The sequence below is a fragment of the Aspergillus lucknowensis genome (genome assembly GCF_044049455.1).
Source record: "Aspergillus lucknowensis strain CBS 449.75 chromosome Unknown BJX67scaffold_1, whole genome shotgun sequence".
Taxonomy (NCBI): Eukaryota; Fungi; Ascomycota; class Eurotiomycetes; order Eurotiales; family Aspergillaceae; genus Aspergillus; species Aspergillus lucknowensis.
In genome coordinates, this window is record NW_027263545.1 from 934204 (window position 1) to 953964 (window position 19761).

Consider the following 19761-nt stretch of genomic DNA (forward strand, 5'->3'; position numbering starts at 1 on the left):
CCGGCAGAAACTCAAGTGTCCAGAGCGGAGAGCGAAGAAGATGGCCGCGGGGCGGCTGCGGCTCATTTTGTAGTTTCCATCCACCAACGTCCTCTTCGGGTCCTACCTCGGGTGGTGATCTCTTGCGCAGGACTAAGGAGCCGCTAGTATTCAGTGCTGGTATTCATCGATAAACTGGAGCAAATGGACCGGGACATGTAACTGGCGTGTACCGCACCTCATGCCGAATGGCCAGATGGATAGTTCGCGGCAGGAAGCTTTCAGAAAGGTACCTTCTGGATTGAAGATGTGAGAACCGTTTGCGAAGAGGCTAACTTTATTGAAGCTTCGGGAACCATGTGTTGAGCTCAGTTCTATCGGATTGAAGTTTCGTGGGCACCAAGCCAGCCCGGTTGATGTTCTCAAGGCACTTCAAGCTGTGCACAATGTCCTGAACGAGCTCGCTGGCGAGCGTGTGCTCGACGAGAAACTGGCTGAATATGCTTTCTTCCCTCTAGCTCATATATTCAATGAATCCAAGAGGACTCCAGTCAATGTCCTGGAGCTGGCTATCAGTTGCCTTCAAGTCCTTGTCACAAAAGGATGGAAACAACGCCTGTCTCCCCAGATGGGAAAGCAGTTGGTTATTCTGCTAACGTTGATTGTGGGTGGCGCTCCAAGCAACGCTAACGTAGATAAGTCCATTCAAACCCCGTCTATTGAGCTGGAGATTGCTGGATTCAGCTGCCTTTCCGCTATATTTGAGGCATTGACTGGGCCAGTGGCGGAGCGGACAATTTACCACGAGATTGGCACTGCAACGGTCGTAGACCAGACAGTGTATCTGTTGCTTGAGGGAATTGTTGGCGACCGGTCAGATGAGCTTTGCATCTCCGCTGCCCGAGCCCTTCAAGCTCTCTACTGCCGTGTTACCGACCGCGTTGTCCTTGCGAGTATCATGCCCCGGACTGTCTCAGCTTTAACGAAGGTCCTGAAGCCGACGACTCAAATTCGGAGGTCGTACAGGCTGATTGCTATGTGTCTGGATATACTAACCGACACCCTGAAAGCGGTCCTCGATGATCGAGTCTGCTCGGAGCTGCCGAAGAAGTCTGCACAGCCTGAGGGGGCTGATGAGAGGCTAGTGCTTGATGAGTCGTGGCTTAAGGCAACAGCTTCTCAGATAAAACTTGCGCTTACGCAAGTGATCCAACTCAGGCGACATGAACGACAGGAGGTTCGGGAGGGGCTCTTGAACCTTTGCGTCATGGTCGTGGAGCACTGCCGCAACACATTACAAGAATCATTACCTTTGTTGGTAGAAACTGCCGTTGTGCTTTCGGACTTCGACGAAGCTCATACGACGAACAATGCTTATTCGGCTTTGAAACATCTCGCCACCACATACCCTATGGTTCTCGATTCCCTCAAAGACTCCGTGCATACCTGGCTTACTGCGTTCCCAAGGACAATGCAGAGCAACGATGAAACGGCGAAGCAGTGGGCAACTAAACAAATAACCACTGCCTTCCAGGCGCTCTCGGAGATCCAGTCAGAGTCTGGCCTCCTAATCAACAATCTGACGTCCGGATTATGCGATAGTGTCGCTGCCATTGTCAATCACGGGACAAACACACTTCAACCTTTGAGCTCCGAACTGTCCGGCTCCCAGAATATGGAAGTTTTCGGTCCCAGGAATGGATCCTATGAGTTTCCACCGGTTCTGTTAGATCATAAAAGCCAACAACAGACTCTCGCCGATGTCCAGACTATGATAGTGCGACTGAATCTTTCGAGTTCTGCTAATGATATCACGCGCTTGATTGTCAACCGGATCCATCATGAACAAGGAAATTCTGTCATCGCACCACTATGGTTGGCGATATCGTTTCTCAAGAGTACACCGGATTTTGCGAGCGGGTTTGACGACTTCATTTCCTTGGACCAGCTTCAGCCTTCACATCCATACTCAACAAGGACGAATATGATTGAGGAGTTATATTACATCGTCTTACCGATTCTGAATGAGCCGCTTGCTGACCAGTCGAGAGACTGGCGCGTCTCAGCACTTGTTTTAGAAGCAGTTGTCCTCCAGGCCCAAGAGCTGCGGGAAGGATTCCGCCCTGAACTCATGGATGCATTATATCCTGTTTTACAGCTCCTGGCCTCTAGCAATCCAAATCTCCAGGGACATGCTATGGTGTGCCTTAATATCCTCTCACGAGCCTGCGGTTACTTTGACACGGGTACTATGATTATCGAAAATGTCGATTACCTTGTGAACTCTGTGGCTTTGAAACTCAATACTTTCGATGTGTCGCCATATCCGCCTCAGGTTCTCCTGATGATGATCAAACTATGCGGTGCACGGCTGGTGCCCTATATCGACGACTTGGTAGATTCAATCTTCGGGATCCTTGACCTTTATCATGGATATCCCAAACTTGTCGAATTGATGTTCAAGACATTGGGTGCAATTGTGGAAGAAAGCACCAGGATCCCGTCATTAGTAGCCATTGAGAATGGCACGAATGGGGATGCTCCTAATCACGTCAAACAGAAGTATCGAAGTTTGAGCATTGCTGCCATTGCAGACGATTTCGCCCGCCGAAAGGCCAAACGTGCCGAATATTCTGATTTTGTGGAAGACAACGAATCATATACTCACCCAAAACGACCCTGGGCGGAAGACCGTGAGAAGAAAGCCGAAGACCAAACTCCTGGAAGCGACCCTCTGTCTGATTTACTTGGAGAAGATGAGTCGGACGAACCTCTACCTCCGCCTCGTGAGCCTGAAGATGCGGAGAAACCTCTGAGCAAGCCACACTCGCTTCTCCTTCACATAGTGAAGTCTTTACTATCCCATCTCTCATCACCATCCCCTTACCTCCGTCGTTCATTGCTTTCAATTCTGGTAGATGTCTTACCTATCCTCGCGACTCATGAAAACAGCTTTCTCCCGCTTATCAACGATCTCTGGCCGGCAGTTGTATCAAGAATCAGCTTCCCTTCATCATTTGGTACAGCGACATCTTCAACTGCTCTGGTTGGAACGAATACGATCGGCAACACGCCAGGTAGTTCCAAACAAGGAATGGATGGATTCGACTTCAAGGAAGAAATTTTCGTAACCACCACTGCATGCAAAGTGGCAGAGACAATTTTCAAATCTGCTGGTGACTTCATGGCATCTCGAGTCGAAGCCGAGTTCCCCCGCTGGGAGCGTCTCTACAACCGCGCCTGGGAGAGAGTACGCCAAGATACAGACGGACTAATCGAACGACAAACTCACCAGCAACTTGCGAAGCCAACTGCTATCCTCGACGATGAACCTACTTCCAGTGGAGCACTCGAAAAACCACGTACTCTGGGGTTCCTCCAGCCGCTTTCCCTTACCAAAGCTGGTTCCGCCTCGGGCTCACGCGCCTTCACGCCGCATCATACCCTCTGGCGATCTTTCATCTTCCTATTCGTAACCCTAATCTTACACGTCCGCCTCTCATTACCCGTGGGAGATCGAATCTGCTATATTCTTGGAGAATGGATAGCCCGATATGCAGGCCCTACGTACTACTTCACTCGCTTCCGGGAGACCTCGCTTGAAGACAGCACCAACATCCCGAGCAAACCTAGCCAACCTGAGGAAATTGAATCAATCGAAACAGTAATCCAGGCTATGGAGACCTGGAATCCTGACCTGACTTGGTTTATATTCCAGCAGCAAAAGGCCGAGATTATTTGTAAGCTGGCGAAGAGCAAGGGTCCAAGGGTTGGTGAAGAGCGCGATTCTCATAATAGACCATTACAATCTGTATCTTTGGCTGGAGGCCGGATTAGATTTGCGGAGATGAACTTCGAGGGTATATAGCACATAATGTAGTTGTTATTTACTTCACACGTAGTTTCGTGGAGTTCTGAATGATACTCATCAGCCTCACTGTCTAGGTCTGCAAATACACGGCTTGAATGAAATCCGGGAAAGCCAAGGCCGGCTGAGAGAGCTACTGTTTCAAAATTCAGCTTGAGCGGAGATTGTTATTGAGGGCTAATACTATGACCACTTGGAGTTTAGTCACTGCGGTCAGTATTAAGATTGACGACAAACAACGTGAACAGTCTGGCAGTCTGGCGGACGAGCATCTTAAAGGAATGACGATAGTTGAAAATAGAAACAGCAGTAAAAGACCAAAGATCCCCGGAGTTGGGGAGCCTCTGTTTGCCGACAACGGATTCACTCGTCGTCTTCGCTCTCCTCCTCACTCTCAGCGTTTTCGAGCCACTGGAGGAAAGGCTCAGCAGCCTTCCGGACCTTCTTGCTGGTGGAAACATCGACATACTTCTTGCTGGCCTTGGAGCACCAGGCCTTGAGAGTTTCCTCGGAGATCAGGTCGTTCTGATAGTAAGCGAGTAGAACTGCGGGAACCTGAGAAATAAGCTGAGGGCGGTCCTTGCCAACAAAGCGCTCAGTACCACCGAGGAATGCCTTTTCGTGGCGTTCAGAGGTGATCATCTTTTTTAGGAGAGGAGCGCGACCCTCAATCTGCTTGGCGATTTGGTCGTCAAAGATGGTTTGGGCAAGAACAGCCAAAGTCTTGTGCTTAGATTCAATGCCGTATTCCTTAGCTTTCAAGTAGATTTCCACGTCCTCGACGTTGGACACACCGCTCTTCTCCTTGGCAGTAGCGATGATCCAGCTGCCAAGTTCATCGTACGCAGAGGGGCCATCGGCGCCCTCGTCGTCACCCTCTTCGAGTACAAGACTGCGCTTCAAGTCGTCAGGAAGTTCCTTAGCACGGGCCTTCACGGCCTCTTCCGAGACATCAACGGCCCAGTTGTCGTCCTCAAGTTCCTCCCCCGCTTCGATGTTCTGGGCCTCAGAGTTGATACGACGAGTAAGCTCATCATCGCTGTGGGCCTCGGGGGCATCGCCATTCTCAACGTCACCGTTGTCAGAGTTGCTGTCACCTGGGCTGCCATTGGCCTCTCCATTCGCGGCAGCGTCCTTCTCCTTGTTCCGCTCGCGGCGAGATTTCTTGGAAGCCTTGTCCTTCTTCCCTCCCTTGCCTGAGGTATTGTTGCGAAGGATAAAAGTGCTTAGCTTAAGGCGAGGGTCAACATCCGAGCGTTGACCACAGGCTTTGCAATCCAGAATGATTTTCTCGTCCTTGATGATAACATCGGTCTCCGGGTTTTTGCATTTCTTGCACAGGACGAACTTGGCAATGAATCCGTCAAGGTAGTCTTGGAGTTTCTTGGCATCATGGGCACCGTTGATAATCCAGCGGTCATCAGTGGGCTTAGCATTGGCTTGGGCACCTAGTTCAAACCCAAAGTACTTGATGACGTAGGCAGGAGGACGGCTCAGGGACTGGGCGACCGAGTTAAGGTTGACGACGACAGTCTTGATACCGTTGCCCTTACCTTCAATCTTAGACTGCAAGGGCTCCATTTTGTAACGGTAGAAAGGATCGGTGACATCCCGACGAATGTTAATGTTGTTGGGGGCCATGATGACGGTTATTGAGAACCGATTTTCAACGAATTCAGATGGACGACGGACGAGATAAGAAGCGGGAGGGAACCTGGACGAAGGATATCTTCAAGAGACAAGACATACGCCGCGAGTCTCTCTGTTATTTGTTGGTGGTGGAATGGTGGCGGTTGTCTAGACAGAATGGCTAGCACAGCGAAAGATGGCGGGATCCTTTGGGGTCTCAGCCACAAGACTTTGAGTAGAAACTACGTTTCGATATAGAGCGAAACGTTTGCAGCTTGAGCGGCAGGTGGTGTTCGAAATCTCTGACGCAGGACGAATACATAGACAGCTTCTCGGTATTCCTTTTTATGTGGCTTTCTCTGGCAGGAAGAGAGAGAAACCAACAGGTGGTTCTTCTGAAAGAAAGCGAAGAGGATGCGGTGTCAGACTCTTGGACGGATTATGATGGAAGGACTGACGGTTGAACTGCACAGCACTGACCAGATGAGATTTATAAGCTGAGAAAACCGGGCGGTCAATTCGACAGCTCTAGCAGAAAAGTTCGACAATAGGACAACGTCCAAAGCTGATGGGTAAGAGATAAATTTGGCCTGAGAAGAGTTGGAAGTGGTGGTGAGAGTAGTTCGAAAGAGAGAGGAAGGAAGAAGACGAGGGTGGAAGAAAAGGAACTGACCAACTGTGCCAAGCACGAGTCTCTCCTTCTTAGTCAGGATGGAAAAAAGAAAAAAAAAACAACCTGCGGCTGACTCAGCAAGGCAGCAAAGCGCAGGCGGCAGCCCCGGGCGCAGATCCGCGTTCACGTGACTGATCGAGGGCCTAATTTCGGAGGCACAAACAGAATTTCTTCTCCGCATGCCGACTTTTCTGTGCCGATTTTCCCCGCCCTCGGCTTCCTTATCAAGCTGAACCTCCCTTCCGAGTCTTCGCCTTGCGTCAGTCGTGACGGTGAGGAATTAAGCTCCGTACAATTCTATACTTCGCGAATCACGCGCAATGGCGTCAATTGCAAGAGCCTGTCGCATTCGTATGTCTTTAGCCCCCCGATTCAACCAACGAACAAGCAACCTCCTAACTATCTCCAACCAACCTAGGCAACCCCGCGGTCTTGTACGCCTCCTCCTTTCTCTAACTGTCAACGCTCCGCAGCCCAATACTAACGAGATTCGGCGCAAATAGTGTCTGCGATATGCAAGAAAAATTCGCCAAAGCCATCTACGAATTCCCCAAGCTGTGCGCCCCAACCCATCGGACTAACAGCTACCACTACTAAACGATATTGACCTCGAAACAGAGTATCAACGTCGTCTAAACTCCTCCGCGCGACCAATACCCTCAACATCCCCATTTACGTGACAACACAGAACCGCTCAAAACTAGGCACCGTAGTCCCCGAGCTCCAGCAACACCTAACCGGCCCGAACATCCGCGCCGACATCGACAAGACTCGATTCTCTATGATAACCCCGGAATTAGACGCCCTGCTACCATCGCCAGCAAAGGGCGAGAATCCAATTGATGCTATTCTCGTGGGCATTGAGACGCACATCTGTATAACGCAGACGACGCTGGATTTGTTGGAGCGTGGGCATAGAGTATATGTGCTTGTTGATGGGGTGAGTAGTATCAATGCGGAGGAGAGGGGGATTGCGTTGGCGAGACTGCGCGATGCGGGGGCGATTGTAACAACGAGTGAGAGCATTTTGTTTGAGATTCTGCAGGATGCCAGTCATACACATTTTAGGGAGGTTACGGGGCTTGTGAAAGAGACGAAAGAGGAGACGAAGGAGGCTTTGGAGAAGCTTTCGAGGATCTAATGTGAGGAATAGGTGTGTCATGTACGCATTACTACGCTGAGAAACAACCTAGTGCATAGTGCATGTACGAATGCGTAATTTGAACACATGCCCAGATTGTTCATCCAAAACTTTTGCTTGCGCCCGAGTCGTGGTCAATGAACCTTAATTGTGGGGCTCGTTCAACAGTAGATGGTGACCCTCTGATATATCTCATTCAGAGACACCAGACTCTGTTTAAAGATTCAAGATGGATTGAGCCAGGGGAAGGCTGATGCTCCTCCGATCGGGTTAGGGGCGAGCGGCTTGGGAGCACGACTCCCATCTGGCGATGTCATAGTCGATCCAGGCTGCGAGGACGGTGGCCCTGTGGTCTCGGTGCCGAAGCCACCAGCCCCAGTGGCCGAAAAACTGCGGTTTGGGGGCTTAGATGGCCGCAACACCTTCATCGTACGCGGTCGAGACGGCTTTCCCGCTCCAGCGGCGTTCGGATCAATCTTGGTGTCGCGCTTCCACGAGCCCCAGACACCAGCTGGTTCCACCTTTGTAGCACCACTTGCATGTGTATCAGCCGCTATGGCGGTTTTAACTTGGGCGTGCGGGCCGCCGTTCCCATTAGCCTGCTCAAGATCAGCTGAGAACCGCGCGGGTCGATGCTCCATGGACTCCTCGGGAAATTCGCGACTGGAAGGGGGCGCTGAGGGAGTCTGTTGAGAAGAGCCGGTGGGTTTCCCAATCACACCAACGCTAGATTGGCTCTCTGTATTAACGGGGTCGCTCTTTAACTCAAGTGGTGTTTGTGGTTTAGCTCCTATGCTCAAATCACTTGATGCTGTTTGTAGGGACTTGAACACGGAGTCGTTTTCAGGTCGTACAAGAGGGATAGAGATCTTATTCCTATCATCGTCCACCATGGTGATCTTGTCTTGTGAGAATAAGATATCAGCGTTATGCGCACGGAGGATATCGCTTCCAAGGATTATCTGAATGGAATTGTCGCTCGGGTCGACCTGATGAACGACGAAGCGGATGGTTAAAGTCGGGACTTGAGGTTCGGGACTACTTGAGCGCGACGAAGCCTGGTGTACGCTAGCCTCTGGGAGGTACATGGGGAGCTTAATATGTTGCAAGCCTCCCTCTTGCACCATTTGGTCTTCAAGACCCAGCTTCTGAACCATCGAGTATCCCAACAACGATTTATAAGAACCACAGCAGACGGCCGCATATAGCAGTGAATCGTTAGAGAAACTTGTGGTCATCCAGCACCTAATGATCGCTGGAACAGGTCCTAAGAGGAATAGCCCTGGTGGGGGAATGAGAGGCGAGTCATTAAGCATCGAGCTCATCATCCTGCTGGTCGTTTCCAACCCCAGGCTGTTGGTCCGAGCTGAGTGGAGAGAATGCCCTGATGAGCTTTGCCTCCCCTCCGATCGATGTGACAGGGACCGCTCTGTCAGGGGAATGCTTCCCATCCCACTCCCGGTCCTTACTGGGAGTTCACTGCTAGACCGACTGGCTTGTCCGTAATATCCATGGATGGCACTTTCATCAAATCGAACACTATTCGCTCTCGACGTACCCCGCCTCGGCTCGTCCTCGTTATCTAAGCCCATGGCACCTACACCGTGATGCTGTCCTTGATCGAACCCCTTGAAAGTGTCGGTAGTCGAATGGAACATGGGATCTGTTGGATCGCGGGATAAATTATTAGCCATCATTCACGACGGACGTTTGTAGGGAGAATGGTATACCTGTGGGTACTGTTCCACCTACAGAGCTAGGAAAAGGTGATAAGGGACCCCAAACGCTTTTCAACCTCGCATCCTCGTCCCTCCGGCGTTCGAGTCTCGCAATTCGTTCCGCCTGCTCAAACTGTGCAGCGTGGAGCTCTTTCAACTCTTCAAATACGCGCCAGATATCGTCGCGTGAGGCAAAAGGATACTGAGCATCCATTATCCGAGTTGAAGCAGAGAAAGCAACGGAAGCAACCTTGCTCGAAGGGGCAATCCAGTCGGACGTGGACGTTGAGCATAAAGAGTGACCTGCGGGACCCTCAAATCCGTGAAGTAACAGACATACGCACCAGGATTGCCTCCCGTGTTATGTCAGTGTTAACCCCGCCAGATACTGTACTGTTTTTCGAAACCTTAGCCAGCCAGACCACTCTGCCGCTAGAAACTCCTCCACCCTCAAACACTGTGAGACGGCCGTACGGCCGTCCACCGAGATACTTTAGACGAGTATGGGTGCGATGCTTTCAAACCATATATCTATCGCCAGCCGGATATGAATGTGTTGGAGGATGATTTAATAGGAGTGTGGCACTCGAAGCGAGGGACGGCTCGGAAAGGATATGGGGTGGGTTCGAGTGAAGCGGTTCAGCGTGTTATACGAGTGCCCGTTCAAGAAATTGGCACCGGAAAATCAAGGGAGACAGTTCAAGCTGTTTTTGCCTCGCGGAAAATTCCGTAGCTCTGAGATGAGGTATTGACTGCGGTGAGATGCAGGGAGAGGTTGTTTGCCAAAGCGTCTTCAAGGGAGGAGGCAAGAGCGGAATGTGTGGGCGTGGATCGGTAATATTTCGAGGATAGAAGAGTACAAAGAACCTGAAACTCGAGATGAAAGTTCAGACGTTCGGAAGAAGAAGGATGAATAAGTCAGGAAAAGAATGGGAGGCCACAAAATGTTGGACAATTGGACAAGAAACCGTGAGGGGATCGTAACATTGACGGCTACATCACAGCCTTGGCAGCATTTCTTCAATTCTAGACCGCTTTTGAATCCTGAATGTTTCACGCGAATTTTACCCTCGACTCCAGAATCGATAAGGTACACTGTCTACAATCAATGCTGTTTCTATTTTGGTGGGTGTCCTGTTGCTGGCGGGTGCAGCTGCCGTCTTCGTAGCTCTTGACTCCCTTCGATCACTTCGGAGCCTCCATCCAAGGTGGAAACACCTGGGGAAGTTTGCCGGGTGCTTGATCGGGCCAATTCGTCTCAATAGCCCTGACAACCTCATTGTACACAATCCGATATCCGTCCGCCGTCAGATGCAGTCCTTCATGAGTTCATTAGCCTCAGTCCCACCCCACTCAGCGAAACACGGGAAGTCAAGCACATACCGTCCGTGAAGAGACTGGCGAATTTTTCGTGATTCGGCGCCTCCCTTGACCCGATAAGGGGCTGGCCTTCCTTCCAGCCCACGGCCGTCATGAAAGCCGTCCAGAGATCGACCACCGGAACTTTCAAAGATTCCGCAATTTCTCGTGCAGCCTCCGCATACAATCTCGTGTTTCGGTTTGTCCGAGTGGGATGATTAGAGCCCTTTTCCTCGTCAAATGCCTGCAGCTGATACTGGTTCACGGGCGTAGGAGTAATGATGAGGATGCGCGGCTGTTGGGCAACCGTTGCGGGGTGTTGGACAAGCCAGGTGAGGTTCCTTTTGTAGACATCCAATGGAATGTGCTGGTCGTTTTTGGACTCGAGGAGCGATGCGTCGTTAGCTCCGAACCAAATGGTCTATAGTCGATGTTAGTCCATACGTCAAGCCGCCTGGCAGAGGGCGAAATAGTACCAAAAACCTGACAGTGGCCGTTTCTGGGGTTGGGAAGAACCGCGGAAACACTTTGACAGCATGCGCAGTGGTATAGCCACTGTAGTAGTGCCCAGAAAAGCATTAGTGAAACAACCACGGTGCTACAGCTTCAATTGCCTTTGGTAGTCAAGCAAACGCACCCGAATCCGCGATTGATCACATCCAGAACCCTCGAGTAGGCTGCCACAAACGTCAATACCCACTTCCGCTCTGAGCATATGGACAAGAAACAAACCGTCTTGCAACGCCGGCTGGAATCCGAAGCCTAGTTCCTGGCTCGATGACATCTGAGTGATCGAGTCGCCGAAGAGCACGAATTGATCGTAGGGCTTGTGTGACGGGCCGTCGTCGGCGGACGACATGGTGAGTGCTGCAAGACTGAAGGGACGCTGCAATTGTCGACTATTGAAGCTTGTACTGGGAATTAATCTTGAGAATTTGGATTTCTTCTCTCTGGAGGGGTGAATTGGCCTTATAAATGTAATTTCGGTCCAGAGGTGGATAAATTGGGGAACTTGGTGATTTTGCACTCAAAGTGACATCAATTGCCCCTCGAATTCCACCACGCGTGTCCCGTCAACAATGCTTTGACTTCGACGTAAAAATCAATTCTCCTATAAGCCCTCTGTATGTATGTGTGAGATTATCTTCATCACCATCTCTCCCAGGATGAAGTTATTCACACAATTGTTGTTGGACTACCCCGCTCTGCCTTTCGGGTAAATTAGGTGCCGATGATTAACATTGCTTATTTTGCCGATCATCTCGGCCTCCATCGACCCGAAATGCAGCCAATTTCAAGCCCCTATCGATCAAATCTAGCATATCAGTACTGCCGAAGGTTGAATGCCGGAGTTGACTTAGCTACGAAGAACGGTAAAGACAAGGTAAGCGCAACTATATATCTCTTCTGGTATTATCGATGTGCTCAAAACATCCCTTTCACGCTTCCTTCGAATTATCTCCAGCTTCCGTACGTATCAATTTATATCTTGACTTCCCTTGTATTGTCATGAGAAGAAACTATGTCTCCTCCGAGTTGTTGAGGAAACCGCTTTCCTTGTATCTTCGCGCGTGGGGGATTCTTCATCGAAGAACATGGGTGCTGATCACTCTCGTTACACAAAAAGTCGGACTTCACGCTCGGGTTGCTAAAATTCTGAGCGAAGTTGAGCTCCACTAGCGGAGTCATGGATAGGACTCTCAAGTGGTGCGCTGAGACAAACCGACAAACAACGCACCGAAGTGGGCGAATCTCGGTCATTCTATCGGGCCCAATGGGGAAAGTCACGAACCGCACCTGGGCAGAGTCTCAGACGGTGGAAGTCCTTTATAAAAGACGGTTTGACCAGGTGTGGGCTGTTTCAAGCTGTCGAGTATTTGCAGCCTACCAAAAAGTAAGGGGTTCATGACCCGAGTAAGAGATTCTAAGCTTATTTTACGTAGGCCGATCACCGCGAAAATCTGGACAATAACCGGAAGATACCTGAGGGACTACGAGGGCCGATTGAATGCTTCTCCAACGTGCCATGCTGAAACGCCGAGGCTTCGATCTATCCCAGACGGCACAGGCATTTTGCCAAGCCAACTCTGGTGTTGAACGGGGTCGATAAAACTTCTGCAGATGAGCGGGCTTCGTGGGGAGGCTTTGCTACACAGACTTGCCAGACAATTTTCCGTTGTGGAAATTCACCTGCAAAGGTCGTATTCGGCCTCCATCCTCCTCTTTACGTTCAGTATCCGAGTCCGATATGGAGAACGCGGGGCATGGGTTTACTGGACGGGCTGATCTGGTTGTTTCTGCAGGTAGAAGCTCTTCACGCAACTCTGAGAAGGAAGGGCCTTGCGGTGGCTTTTCATGAGGAGCCCGGGTCAGTTCTCAACGAACAAGACCTGGCGACTGTGGGGTGCTCCGTAACCTTGTGTCGAGGAATTAGAACCTAGCTCTCTTTTCTTTTCGGCAGATGGGAGCCTCGACAGATTTGTCGCCAGACCCTGGCTCTTTCGAAAGCAATTCCGGCTCGGACAGTTTCCTGGGACGCAACCAATACGATCCCTCAACTTCAGATTGATAACCCTACAGTCTCCGTACCACAGCCTTTGTAGGGGCCTTTCTCAGTTCTGCAGGACAACGTCATCGAGAAACAGCCTCTGGAGTCACTGCAGACGCCATTCCTTTCAAAATTGGGATACCGCTCTGTAACTCCACCGGGATACCATCAAAGCAGGGCAAACTCCGAGAGTCTCGCACTCTTGTCCACTGCAGCCAGACAGAGAGATATTGTTCCGGATAAGAATTGCTTGGCAAGGCCAACCAGCGAGGACCCGTGAGTGTATCTGACGTCCCGCCCGGGGCCTGGATTTCTGTCGGCCCCGAGTGTGTCCCTCCCCAATCGTACATGCCGTAGGACTTGGCTTTGCTATTGGAGGGAACATCCCAGAAAACTTCCCCAGCCAAGACAGAGCTCCACTGTGCAAAGAATTCCTCGTGATTATGAAACGAGTCGGTGGCTTGACCTTTCCCTTTTCCATTGATCCACCAATAACTGAGGAAGTCCTGAGCGCTCTGCACTCTCATTCGGTCGAGGGCGATGGGAGTATAAGAATGCCTTAGCTCCTCGATGGACATGCTTGCGCAATCGGATTGTCGCCCTTCTGTCGATCATCAGTTTCATCCGAACAATCATGCTGTCCAAGATCATTCTAGCCTCTTCCTTTATTTTCCCCACTGCTCTAGCTTGTCTGGGGTGGGAAGGGGGTGTTCCAGTCCCAACCGCTTCCTACTCGAATAGCGCACCGATCGAGATCGGCGCCGGTGAGACGTTCGATGCTGGCTGGGCAAAGTATGACCGTGGATCTGGTGCATGTTCTGATGGTGAGGGTGGGAACGATGATGCTGTGTTTATTCTTCGGTCCGGCGCTACCCTGAGGAACGTCATCATCGGAAAGGATCAGAAGGAGGGCGTCCACTGCGAGGGCCCTTGCACCCTAGAATTTGTGTGGTTTGAGGACGTCTGCGAGGATGCCATCACTGTCGTACGGACCCTGACTGCCCCAACATGAACGAACAGATTGATTGATTTTGTGCAGCGTGGTGACTCGGCGGGGGACCACTCCTGGATCATTGGCGGTGGTGCCTATCACGCTAGTGACAAAGTCGTTCAGCACAATGGATGCGGTACTGTTAATGTGAGTACTCGACACTTGGCTATGGAAGTGAAGTGGTAACTAACCAACACCGTCTCAGATCATCAACTTCTACGCCGAAGACTACGGCAAGGTCTACCGCTCTTGCGGAAACTGCAGCTCACAATGCAAGCGTAACGTCTACATCGAGGGTGTGACCGCTCGTGACGGTGGTGAGGTGGCCGGTATCAATGCCAACTATGGGGACACTGCTACTCTGGTCAACGTCTGCACCGACGCAGACCGCCCCTGCGTCCTCTATGACGGCTGTGCGGGCGGCTGCGAGCCCGAGAAGATCGGATACTGCTCTGGTTAAGTACACGGGCTTATGCCCGGCACTCGGCCGGCGCCAGGGGCCACGGGGCCGGGAGGGAGGAGGGATGCAGGAAGGATTGTCACAGAATTGGCTGGTGTATGAGTTCTGGAATTTGCTTCTTGCATTTGCGGTCGATTTCTGGTCGCCTGAAGGGACTGTCGGCACTCGCGTTTTGTGGATATGACCAATCAGCCCAGATCAAGCGAGTCGTCTGTATTCCATCCTCAAGAAGTGGCTGGCTGTACTCTGGTGCCTTCAACCTCCAAGATTACAATGCATGAAAGGTTAAATTCCATTGCGTAGGTTTGGTGTGACCCAAAGGGAGAAGAGACCCTGCCCGCCGACAATCGTCAGTAAGGGTGGAAGAGATAGCGAATCGTCAGAGATCAGCGTGGAGGGATGCTCCTCGGCATCGCTTGAGGCCTGGTCATCTTTGAATGCAGTTGGCCTCAGGCATCCAAGTGGCGAAGTCTTGCCCCGTGTGAGGCCAGGTCGTTGGCGGACTGAAATGACTGGCTTCCCCATGGGGAGAACAAATGATCGGCCGGGAAACTGCTATGAATCCATGAGTGGCGTCGTTGTCGGGTAAATTAGGGGCTTTGGAGCCGGAAGTACTGAAGCGAACTGGGCTGTTTGGCATGACGACAGTCTTGAACGACTTAGGATTTCCCATGGCTGACAGGGCCCTCGATGCCCGAGGACAGCGACTGGACTATCTTTATCTCTTCGCCAAAAGCAAGCATGACATGCGAGGTAACAGGAGACGCGCTTGACCTGGGCAGAGCATTCCGTTTGGCTTGGATACTGCGCTGGATATTATCAGATGATGTCCCGTTTTGGTTGAATGCGGCGGGTCATCTGCCGCTAAGACGCGATTGCTCCAACTCCTCATCTTCCTCCCAAGTGGTTGACTCGCCTTTCTTACCCTGACTCTCTTCGCTTTCTCTCCCACACTTTGGGTGCTGCAATTTTGTGCTTTTTTCCCTTTGTTCTTCGTTTTGGTTTCCCCTTGTTTCATCCATCTTTTGGTTCCTGGTTATCGTTCCTGATACGTCGGGTACCGCGGGTCCCAAACTCCGCACCCAGTTGGGCCTGAACCCAATTATTCGGAGCTCCTCGAAGGACGCCGTCGGGGGATCATGTTCGTCTGTGAGTGGGAAACTCGCTATTTTCATATCTTGAAGCTGACAACCTTCATGATCACCGAGTTTAAGGGGAAGCAATCATAGCTTCACCAAAATGCCACGATCGGTCCCCTCCTACTTCACTTCACCCCCGGAGGAAGAGCGGACATCCGAGGATGTCGGCGCAAGAAACACTTCCCAAACGGCTCCTCCCTCTCCGTCCGCCATGAGGCGAAGCTCCAGCCATGCCTCCGAATCACACACCGGTTATCAGTCGTTAGAACCTCCTGTGGAGGCTGGCGAGACAACCAGCCTTCTTGGAAAGGCTAAGGAAGGCCTTCGCGCCGTACCACAACGCTCCTACACCACCTTCTCCGCATCCTCCGGTCCTGAAACGGGGTTCAGACACACCCTGCTGGCAAGCAGCCTTCGTCGGTCACGGCATCACAGTCGAGCGAACTCGATAAACAAACGGTTTAGTCGAAGGGAGAGCTTGGATGGAGCTCACGTTGAAAGTGCGACTGGCTCCGCAAAAGATGCCATGACTGCCTCTTTCCTGGATGACAGGCTCTGGTATGACCAATTTACGTCTACCGACTGGGTGCATGATAGTGTTGCCGATGGAGTGCGTCTTAGAGAGCTGCGCCGACGAAAGGATATCCGGGGGAGGATACTGGCGTTGTGTGACGGTGCTCAGGGCTGGATCTTGGTTGCACTGATTGGATGTCTTACGGCTGCGATTGCTTATTTCGTTGATATATCGGAAGATTATGTCTTTGATCTCAAGGAGGGTTTCTGTACGGCAGAGTGGTTTCGGAGCCGCCAAAACTGTTGTGCCGACAACAGCGATTGCCCAGCGTGGCGGTCATGGTCTGAGATGATGAATCACGATGCTGGGGGGAGTATCTTGGTCGATTTTGGAGTTTACGTCCTCTGGTCGGTGGCTCTCGCCGTCATATCTTGTCTTCTGACATTACTTACAAAGACTGTTGTTCCGTCCTCGGTCTCCTTGGCTACCCTGGATGAAAACTTGGCTGCAGGATGGTCTCGCGGTTCGAAACCTACGACAGACGCGGAAGTGGATGTCTCACCTTCGTCTGCGGCTGGCTCGTCCCCAGTCCCTCCGCTCCCAACGCGTCCTGATATGATCTATTATTCTGCGGCAGGTAGCGGCGTCGCTGAAGTAAAGGTCATCAACAGCGGCTTTGTCCTCCATGGTTACTTGGGATTCAAGACTTTGGTTATCAAGACTCTCGCCCTCATCTTCAGTGTCGCGTCCGGCCTCAGCCTAGGTAAGGAAGGCCCGTATGTGCATATTGCTACTTGCGTTGGGAATATATGTTGCCGATTGTTCACGAAGTACAATCTCAACGATGGCAAGAGACGTGAGGTTCTGAGTGCCAGTGCTGCTAGTGGTGTCGCTGTGGCCTTCGGAGCGCCCATCGGCGGCGTCCTGTTCAGCCTGGAGGAAGTCAGCTACTACTTCCCTCCGAAGACCCTGTTCCGGACATTCTTCTGTTGCATTGCAGCGGCCCTCTCACTGAAATTCCTCAATCCTTACGGGACTGGCAAGATCGTGCTGTTCGAAGTCCGGTATCTGGGTGACTGGGAGATTTTCGAGCTGGCCATTTTCATGGTCTTGGGAGTGCTCGGCGGTGCGGCGGGTGCTCTGTTCATCAAAGCCTCTAGTTTATGGGCTAAGTCGTTTCGCCGCATCCCTGCCATCAAGCGTTGGCCGCTTCTTGAGGTCGTCCTTGTTGCCTTGTTGACTGGGTTGACTGGATTCTGGAACCGCTACACGAAGCTTCCCGTGACAGAGCTGTTATTCGAGTTGGCCAGTCCTTGTGAGCATGATTCTTTGTCCTCCGATGGATTGTGTCCACACCCTGAAGGTATTGGCGAAGTTATTCGTGCGCTGGCAGTGGCTTTCGTGCTTAAAAGCATCTTGACCATTGTTACTTTCGGCATCAAGGTTCCTGCAGGAATATATGTGCCCTCCATGGTAGTTGGTGGTCTAATGGGCCGTATAATTGGCCATGTGACGCAGTACTGGGTGATGAAGTATCCGAACTTCTTCCTCTTTGGATCGTCATGCGCCGCTACCGCTGGTATGGAATCATGTGTAACTCCAGGAGTATACGCAATGGTGGCTGCAGGTGCCACTATGTGTGGTGTAACACGACTATCCGTCACCCTTGCTATCATCCTGTTTGAGTTGACTGGGAGCTTGGACCATGTGCTCCCGTTCTCACTGGCGGTCCTCTGTGCCAAGTGGACTGCGGATGCGATTGAGCCTCACAGTATCTATGTAAGCTGTTTACGCTAATTATCCTGATGACCGGCTACTGACTTCTCAGGACTTCTTAACTGAAATGAACTCGTACCCGTTCCTCGACAACAAGCTCCAGCCCACGTCCGATGCGCAACTTGGTGACATAGTTCGACCGGTACGGCGGAGCCGCATAATCGACATCACGGAGTCTTCTCTCGTTCCGGCAAGAGAATTACGCTCGAAGCTCCAACATCTCCTGATGGCGGGTGAGCTGGACAGTGGCCTTCCGATACTACGTGACGGCGTCCTGATCGGGCTCATCCCAGCCCCAGACCTTGAATATGCACTAGACAACCTCAGTGATGAGGACAATTCGATGTGCCTTATGGCCACGGACACATCTTCTGCTATCTCCGACACAGACGATGAGGATTCTGTTCAGGTGGACTTCACTAGATTCATAGATCCGGTATGCCAATCCATTCCACGGCTTCAACTGACACTAACTTCGCAGGCGCCCCTTGCTCTCGATATTCATTCGCCTATAGACCTTGTTTACCAATGCTTCGTCAAGCTTGGGCTGCGTTATCTGTGCGTCAACCATGACGGGCAGTATGCTGGGTTGGTACATAAAAAGGCTTTTGTGAAATATATGAAAGAGCAGGAATGACTCTTCCCTTAGAGCATTACGTTCTTCGCTGACTCTAGGTCACATTCTGGATATACCCGACTTCTAGCTTTTCTGTTTAGAGCATTGCATTGTATATTAGCGCTTGCTTTTACCTCTGTTTGCTATTGTCGAATTTCATGGGAAGAATGTTTGCCTGTCCATTACAATAGTAAACATGGTTCTTTGAATCAATGGGTATCTCAATCGTATCCCCTAAATCAGTCCGTTCCCAGACATGCGGGTTATAGCGAATCCGCCCTCTCATACCCAACCATCCGAACTCTCACATCTCCCTCCTCAATCCATTGCCCAGTCACTTCCTCCCCAACCCACTCCGTAACCTCCTCCGCACTCACCCGCCTCCAACCCTGCTCCCGTAGGTCCTCCTCATCAACCGGGAAAAAGGTATCACACTCAAACCCCGTCCCATCCACCCTCTCCACATCCGTCATAACAATCCTCACCTTCCTCCCCGGGCCATCCTTCCCAGCTCCCAACCGCAACGATGCACCATAGATCTCCGCACCCCCAATCACAAATACCCCGCCTACCTCCCCTCGCTCTGCACGGGTATCAAGGACACCCAACGCCTCCTCAAGACTAGACGACACAAACGCGTCTGTCTTTCCCTCGATTTTACCCTCACCTTCACATTCGCCTTTTACTGTGGCCGCAGCCGCCGCCGCAGCCTGAACCCGCCTCTTCCCCTCCAACTCCCTCCCAACCCGCTCGCGCACCGACCCATCCGCATCCCTCGAAATAACCACATTCACCCTCTTCCCCAACGGCCTCAGCTTCGCCGGGACAGAATCGTACGTCTTGCGACCCATGATGATCGCATTAGTCCGGACATTCCCGGCGCCCGGCGTGGCTGGATTCGATGGTGCGACGGCGGCGGAGCGGGGAGGAGGACGCGACGTGACGCGCGCGAAGAAGGACATGTCGGTTTTTATGCGTGGCCAGGGGAGGGTTCCCTTTAGCCCGATACCGAGGCGGAGGTTGCCGTTTTGTAGGGGGTTTGGGACGGGCGTTGTTGCCACGATGAGGGTGAGGGGGATTGGGAGGGGGTGGGTGGGGGGTGGCATTTTTGGCGGCTGGTGTTTTTTTCGGGGCGCTGGGTTGGGTTTTGGAGGGTTATTTGGGGTTGAGTTGGATTGAGATTGGTTTGAGGGCGGGGTGTTAGGTTTGTCCCTGAGGGTTTCGTGGGTATTTGTGTGGTTGTTGCTTGTGATTTGGAATGTCTGGGGAGGGAAAGTTGTTGGAGTGGATTTCTTATCAGAGAAGTCAAGCTCGACCTCGGGGCTTACATATTGTATTGCAGAGCAAATG

The 19761-nt window shown here is 51.7% G+C and overlaps 9 protein-coding genes across 9 annotated transcripts; 4 read left to right on the forward strand and 5 right to left on the reverse strand.

Annotated features, from left to right (window-relative positions):
• Positions 1–75: 75 nt before the first annotated feature.
• On the forward strand, positions 76–4029 carry BJX67DRAFT_12709 (uncharacterized protein). The gene is made up of 2 exons (XM_071024490.1): positions 76–268; positions 326–4029. The coding sequence occupies exons 1-2, from the start codon at positions 221–223 to the stop codon at positions 3845–3847; spliced, it is 3570 nt and encodes a 1189-aa protein (XP_070891545.1). The 5' UTR covers positions 76–220; the 3' UTR covers positions 3848–4029.
• BJX67DRAFT_12764 (translation initiation factor eIF5) lies at positions 4029–5693 on the reverse strand. Its single transcript, XM_071024498.1, has one exon. It carries the CDS (start codon positions 5486–5488, stop codon positions 4211–4213), a length of 1278 nt encoding a protein of 425 aa, XP_070891546.1. The 5' UTR covers positions 5489–5693; the 3' UTR covers positions 4029–4210.
• Positions 5694–6367: 674 nt separating this feature from the next.
• BJX67DRAFT_12870 (putative isochorismatase family hydrolase) lies at positions 6368–7402 on the forward strand. The gene is made up of 4 exons (XM_071024508.1): positions 6368–6500; positions 6568–6583; positions 6653–6706; positions 6768–7402. Exons 1-4 carry the CDS (start codon positions 6470–6472, stop codon positions 7288–7290), a joined length of 624 nt encoding a protein of 207 aa, XP_070891547.1. The 5' UTR covers positions 6368–6469; the 3' UTR covers positions 7291–7402.
• Positions 7403–7412: 10 nt separating this feature from the next.
• Positions 7413–9388, reverse strand: BJX67DRAFT_12911 (uncharacterized protein). Its single transcript, XM_071024516.1, has 2 exons — positions 9021–9388; positions 7413–8953 (listed from the first exon to the last, which is right to left on the reverse strand). Exons 1-2 carry the CDS (start codon positions 9220–9222, stop codon positions 7515–7517), a joined length of 1641 nt encoding a protein of 546 aa, XP_070891548.1. The 5' UTR covers positions 9223–9388; the 3' UTR covers positions 7413–7514.
• An 805-nt stretch (positions 9389–10193) lies between these two features.
• On the reverse strand, positions 10194–11226 carry BJX67DRAFT_376378 (SGNH/GDSL hydrolase family protein; the record flags this gene model as incomplete). The annotated part of the gene is made up of 5 exons (XM_071031862.1): positions 10194–10327; positions 10392–10788; positions 10844–10922; positions 11005–11044; positions 11100–11226. The coding sequence occupies 5 exons, from the start codon at positions 11224–11226 to the stop codon at positions 10194–10196; spliced, it is 777 nt and encodes a 258-aa protein (XP_070891549.1).
• A 1599-nt stretch (positions 11227–12825) lies between these two features.
• BJX67DRAFT_12883 (uncharacterized protein) lies at positions 12826–13654 on the reverse strand. The gene has a single exon (XM_071024511.1). It carries the CDS (start codon positions 13491–13493, stop codon positions 12999–13001), a length of 495 nt encoding a protein of 164 aa, XP_070891550.1. The 5' UTR covers positions 13494–13654; the 3' UTR covers positions 12826–12998.
• Positions 13180–14756, forward strand: BJX67DRAFT_12952 (pectate lyase). The gene is made up of 3 exons (XM_071024520.1): positions 13180–13900; positions 13955–14053; positions 14112–14756. The coding sequence occupies exons 1-3, from the start codon at positions 13550–13552 to the stop codon at positions 14364–14366; spliced, it is 705 nt and encodes a 234-aa protein (XP_070891551.1). The 5' UTR covers positions 13180–13549; the 3' UTR covers positions 14367–14756.
• A 541-nt stretch (positions 14757–15297) lies between these two features.
• On the forward strand, positions 15298–18553 carry BJX67DRAFT_12970 (chloride channel protein). Its single transcript, XM_071024527.1, has 4 exons — positions 15298–15515; positions 15566–17798; positions 17848–18231; positions 18277–18553. Exons 2-4 carry the CDS (start codon positions 15606–15608, stop codon positions 18430–18432), a joined length of 2733 nt encoding a protein of 910 aa, XP_070891552.1. The 5' UTR covers positions 15298–15515; positions 15566–15605; the 3' UTR covers positions 18433–18553.
• BJX67DRAFT_12878 (dihydrofolate reductase) lies at positions 18246–19760 on the reverse strand. Its single transcript, XM_071024510.1, has one exon. It carries the CDS (start codon positions 19515–19517, stop codon positions 18675–18677), a length of 843 nt encoding a protein of 280 aa, XP_070891553.1. The 5' UTR covers positions 19518–19760; the 3' UTR covers positions 18246–18674.
• Position 19761: the final 1 nt, after the last annotated feature.